Below are 4,206 nucleotides of genomic sequence, written 5' to 3' on the forward strand. Positions count from 1 at the left end.
TTCCTCGGGATAAGCGTTACATGGAGATCATCTTGTCCACGCTAGCAGTCGTGAAATATGGTGTAAGAACGTGTGCAGTGTAGTAATGCGATTGAAAAGAATGGGGGGGAGAACATAATCTGGAGATCAGCGCATGAACGTCTGAACACCAGCAGGGTAACGACAACGCAAGGAAACATCTGAAAAAGAACCAGCTGTATGTTCCCGCGGCCTATATGGACTGTAGCTCCCGGATCTCATGTGGGATTTCCAACGAAGAAGTAATGGGTTTGATGCAGACGACCGTTTTACAGCCTCCGAACACCGTGTGGACAGATGAAGCCCATTTGGCTTGAGGCGGGTCAGGAGGCACTGGAGCATCAATAATTCATACGTCCTTCTGTGTGCATGTGAGTGCAGGGCCAGAGATCATGTGTTTGTGTGGAAGTAATTACGTGTGACCAAACAACACCTGTGCTTGTTTTTTTTTTATATTTCAACCTCCATTTATTTCAACCGAAAAATTAAAAGAAAAAAAAAGAAAAAACAGAGATCAGGGTTAAATCCACTAAACTTAAATACAAAAATAAGGGACTCAAATTGAAATACGAATACAATGTACACATACATCCAGTGCCGTGGAGCAGGATGGCAGCATTGTTGATGACAATACTCTGTTATGGCAATAAGGGAGCTTGAACAAGCCAAGGAATTCTTTGTTTAGGCAACTGCGTAGCCATCTGGGACTGTCAAGAGGTCTTTGAAGTAGTGGATCTGTGTTACGGACTTAAAGCTAACAGTAAAAAAATAGAAGGGAGACTTTTGGAGAGCCATCCCCAGATCCTATCTTTCAGTTTCCAACCCCCCCCCCCCCCTCCAACCACCACCAACAATCTCTCACCGTCTGATCTGCCGCAGCAAGCGCGCTATACGCCGAGAGAGGGGGGCAATTCCATTATCCCGAGGAATGAAACAGAAAACCAAACCGAGCCGTGTGCGGGAGGGCGGGGTTGGGGAGGGAGGGAGGGGGGGTCAATGATGATCAGATAATAGCCGTGTCCCACTCAGCACGAGCTTCTTATCTGAAGGGGCGTTGTCTGTTTATATGGCCGCTCGCTTTCGGGATTTTCGACACGCTGCAAACGGATGGAAATTCCACTGAGCTCCCGCATGTGGTCCAGACCGCAGGGAGCTGCACCCGTCACAAACAGGCAGTCCAAAAAAAACAACAACAACAGGTCCTTGCATGTGTGTGTGTGTGTGCTTTGTGTGCCAGTACGTTTGCGTGTGCGCAAAACTGTGCGTCCGTGCGCAGCGGGGAAGGGGAGAGGGGAGAAGGGAGGAGGGGGGGAGGATATCAAACGGAATCCCTGATCACTCCTTGCCCCCGTTAACCAAAGACAGCTCTTTGAGAATTCCACTGGCGTCCACTCGCCTCCTCTCCCGGATCATGTCCTCCAGGCTGCGAAAGACCAGCGTGTGCACCCCGCTGCCGGACAGATGCACTTTGAGGAAATACTGCTGCTCCGCCGAGTGCGCCTCTCCCCCGGCTTTGAACTCCCGTTTCCCAAAGCGGCACCAAGCTGCGAAACTTTCCGAGTTGGTCCAGCATATCTCCTCGCTGCCCAGGCCCAGGTGTCCCACCGCGTTCTGCATCACCAGGTCCGGGGGAAGCGGTCGGTACCGGTACCGATTGTTGACTATCCTCCCGTGGCGGCCGCTGCTGACCTCAAGCAGGCTGTCCTTTCGGATCTCGCCCTTGTGCAGGTGGATGACCCGGTCGTCCTGCTCGTAGATGACCCAGTGGGGGGCTTGCGCCGTGGCCACCAGCTCCAGCAGGTCCCCCGGTTTGCACATAGTCAGCAAAGTTTTGGCCGAGTACACATTCAGGTCCTCGTTCTCCCGCAGCTTGGAGAAGATGCATTCCTGGGAGCAGAAGGCTGAGTACTCCACCTCGCTGACCGAGAAGGGTCCCTCCTCGGCCGGGCTGTGGTCCTTGGTGAAGCCGCAGTCGGACGGAGTGCGGTCGTCCACCTCCTCCTCTTCGTCAGAGAAGAAGTAGGCGACGCCGACCCGAAGCTCGTCCTTCTCCAGCCCGGACGGATCCCCCGTGGGCAGCTCGCTGTAGTTGAGGTGGGTGATCCGATCCAGTTGATTTCCCATCAATGACCTGGCAAGGCAGAGGCATGGACTGCGGTGTCTGAGAGGGGAGAGAGAGAGAGGGAGAGAAAGATGGGGAGTGTGATAGAGAGAGGGATGTCAATAGCGTAAAAAAAAAATGTAGCTTTCACAGAACAAGGCACACGCATTTAAATCCCTCCGCTCAACAGATAAGAGAGGCTGAGGAAGCACTCTAACAATCCTCAGCACCTGTGTGGAGGTGCAAGAGCTCGCTCGTGTTATTGAGCCGAAATAGTGCACTAACACAATCAATGATCCACCGTCCCTTGCTCCATTCCCACCCATTAGTCAATCATTAATTCCAGCGGAATGTAACAGAGACGGCGGTTGCCATACAGAGGCAACGAGGCGAGAGAAAGAGTGAGGCAAGAGACACCACCGCGGATAAAAAGGGCAAGTCCTGTGTCTTTACGCGCGGCACGAAACCGGAGGAATCAGGATACCTGTGCGCTCCCCGGGCAAGTGGTTAAATATCCTTATGGTCCATTAGTGCAGGGAGCTGCACGGTCCCCTTGCTCTCTTCTTCTCCCCCTCTTCTTTTTTTCTTCTCTCTCACACACTTGTCTCTCACTCTTCGCACCGCGCACCGGGGCGCTCCGGGCTTGTCGTGCGTGCTAGTAGTTCACTTCTTTCAGCACCCGCTCCATTTAAGTACCACGGAGAGCTCCGCCTCGTCCGGCGCGCTCCGCCTCCGCCGGCTTTCGACTGGAGCGCGGTCACGGGGTCCATTACCGCCGAGCCAATGGGGAGCGCGCGGGGAGCGTGCCAGTCAAGCGGAGGAGCCAATGGGGCGCGCGCGAGGGCGGCCGCTCGGCGACGGACGGCTGTTACCGTGGCATGGGTTTTTGTTGTCAGAGAGCTGTGGAATTCTCCACATGATCAGCGGAGTTTTTCAATGCAACAGTCAGCAGTGATAAGAGGCTGCGTATCTCGGGACGGGCATGTGAATGAATGTATTTATTTATTTGATTATTGCGCTCTGATGTGCCATAAACAGTCCCGATATCTCCAAAAGACGCCAAAGGTGCACCCTTATCGCATGCGCACTGTTGCTGTCGGACTTGATAAATGTGTTGCACACCTTCCTGAATACCAGACTCGACTCTGTCCTCCGGTTACCACGTGTAACTGGTAAATTATTCCCACATGCTTGCTTCACTATGGCATCACGTGTTCTCCTCATATCTGTCTTCTCTCATATCTCCCAGTGTGTGTGTGTGTGTGTGTGTGACTATAAAGGGAGGGGCTCGAGGCAGGTGTGTGTTTGTGTGCAAGGTACATGAAGGAACAAAACAAAGGAGTCTACAGGGAGATTAATACACACTATAATCTTTTACGTTGCATTGATGTTGTGTCTTTTGAACAGGAATTAAAATGCATATCAAATCCGGCCGTACTTCTGCACCCATAATATAGCGTGCACTTGCACGACACACCTGCGTACGCTGCATATAATCCGCACACATCTGCCTTTTTCATCGCTGCCCAGATAGCCATCTTGTGTTTTATGTCAAACCCCTCCACGGATTGGATGTTCCCTCTACCTCCACATCAGAAATCTGTTCTTTTTTTCTTCTTCTTCTTCTTCTGGCAGCATTGGGAGAGCTCCTCAAAGAACCTTTATCTGTTTCCTCACCCAGATGGTTGGAGATAGCAGCTCTCCAGTCGCTGACATAGAACGGTTCTTTGTTTCCCCTGGTGACAGGCAGAGCGGAGGGTGGCTTTTTTTTTTTTTTTTACAGTGGGTGTGATATGATTGTGAAGATTTATACACTCTCCCACACACACACACACACACACACACACACATCCATGCAGCTGTGTGTTTGTCCCTCTACGTGTTTACACCTCGTTGAGAGAGCAGGAGTGTGTGTATCCGATTGATCGCCTTACCTTTGTGTGTGCGCTATATAGTTAACGTCAGACAGGAAGAGAAAAGTAGTACCAGAAGTATCCTGCCCCCCCACCACACACACACACACACACACACACACACACACACACACACACACACACACAGTGTCATGAGACTGTCAGCAAAGGGCT

The 4,206-nt window shown here is 51.9% G+C and overlaps 1 protein-coding gene across 1 annotated transcript; it reads right to left on the reverse strand.

The window, feature by feature from the left end:
• Window positions 1-533: 533 nt before the first annotated feature.
• Window positions 534-2,766, reverse strand: lratd1 (LRAT domain containing 1). The gene is made up of 2 exons (XM_084030603.1): window positions 2,604-2,766; window positions 534-2,179 (listed from the first exon to the last, which is right to left on the reverse strand). Exon 2 carries the CDS (start codon window positions 2,140-2,142, stop codon window positions 1,354-1,356), a length of 789 nt encoding a protein of 262 aa, XP_083886729.1. The 5' UTR covers window positions 2,143-2,179; window positions 2,604-2,766; the 3' UTR covers window positions 534-1,353.
• Window positions 2,767-4,206: the final 1,440 nt, after the last annotated feature.

Source organism: Eutrigla gurnardus, assembly GCF_963514095.1.
Source record: "Eutrigla gurnardus genome assembly, chromosome: 16".
Lineage (NCBI taxonomy): Eukaryota > Metazoa > Chordata > Actinopteri > Perciformes > Triglidae > Eutrigla > Eutrigla gurnardus.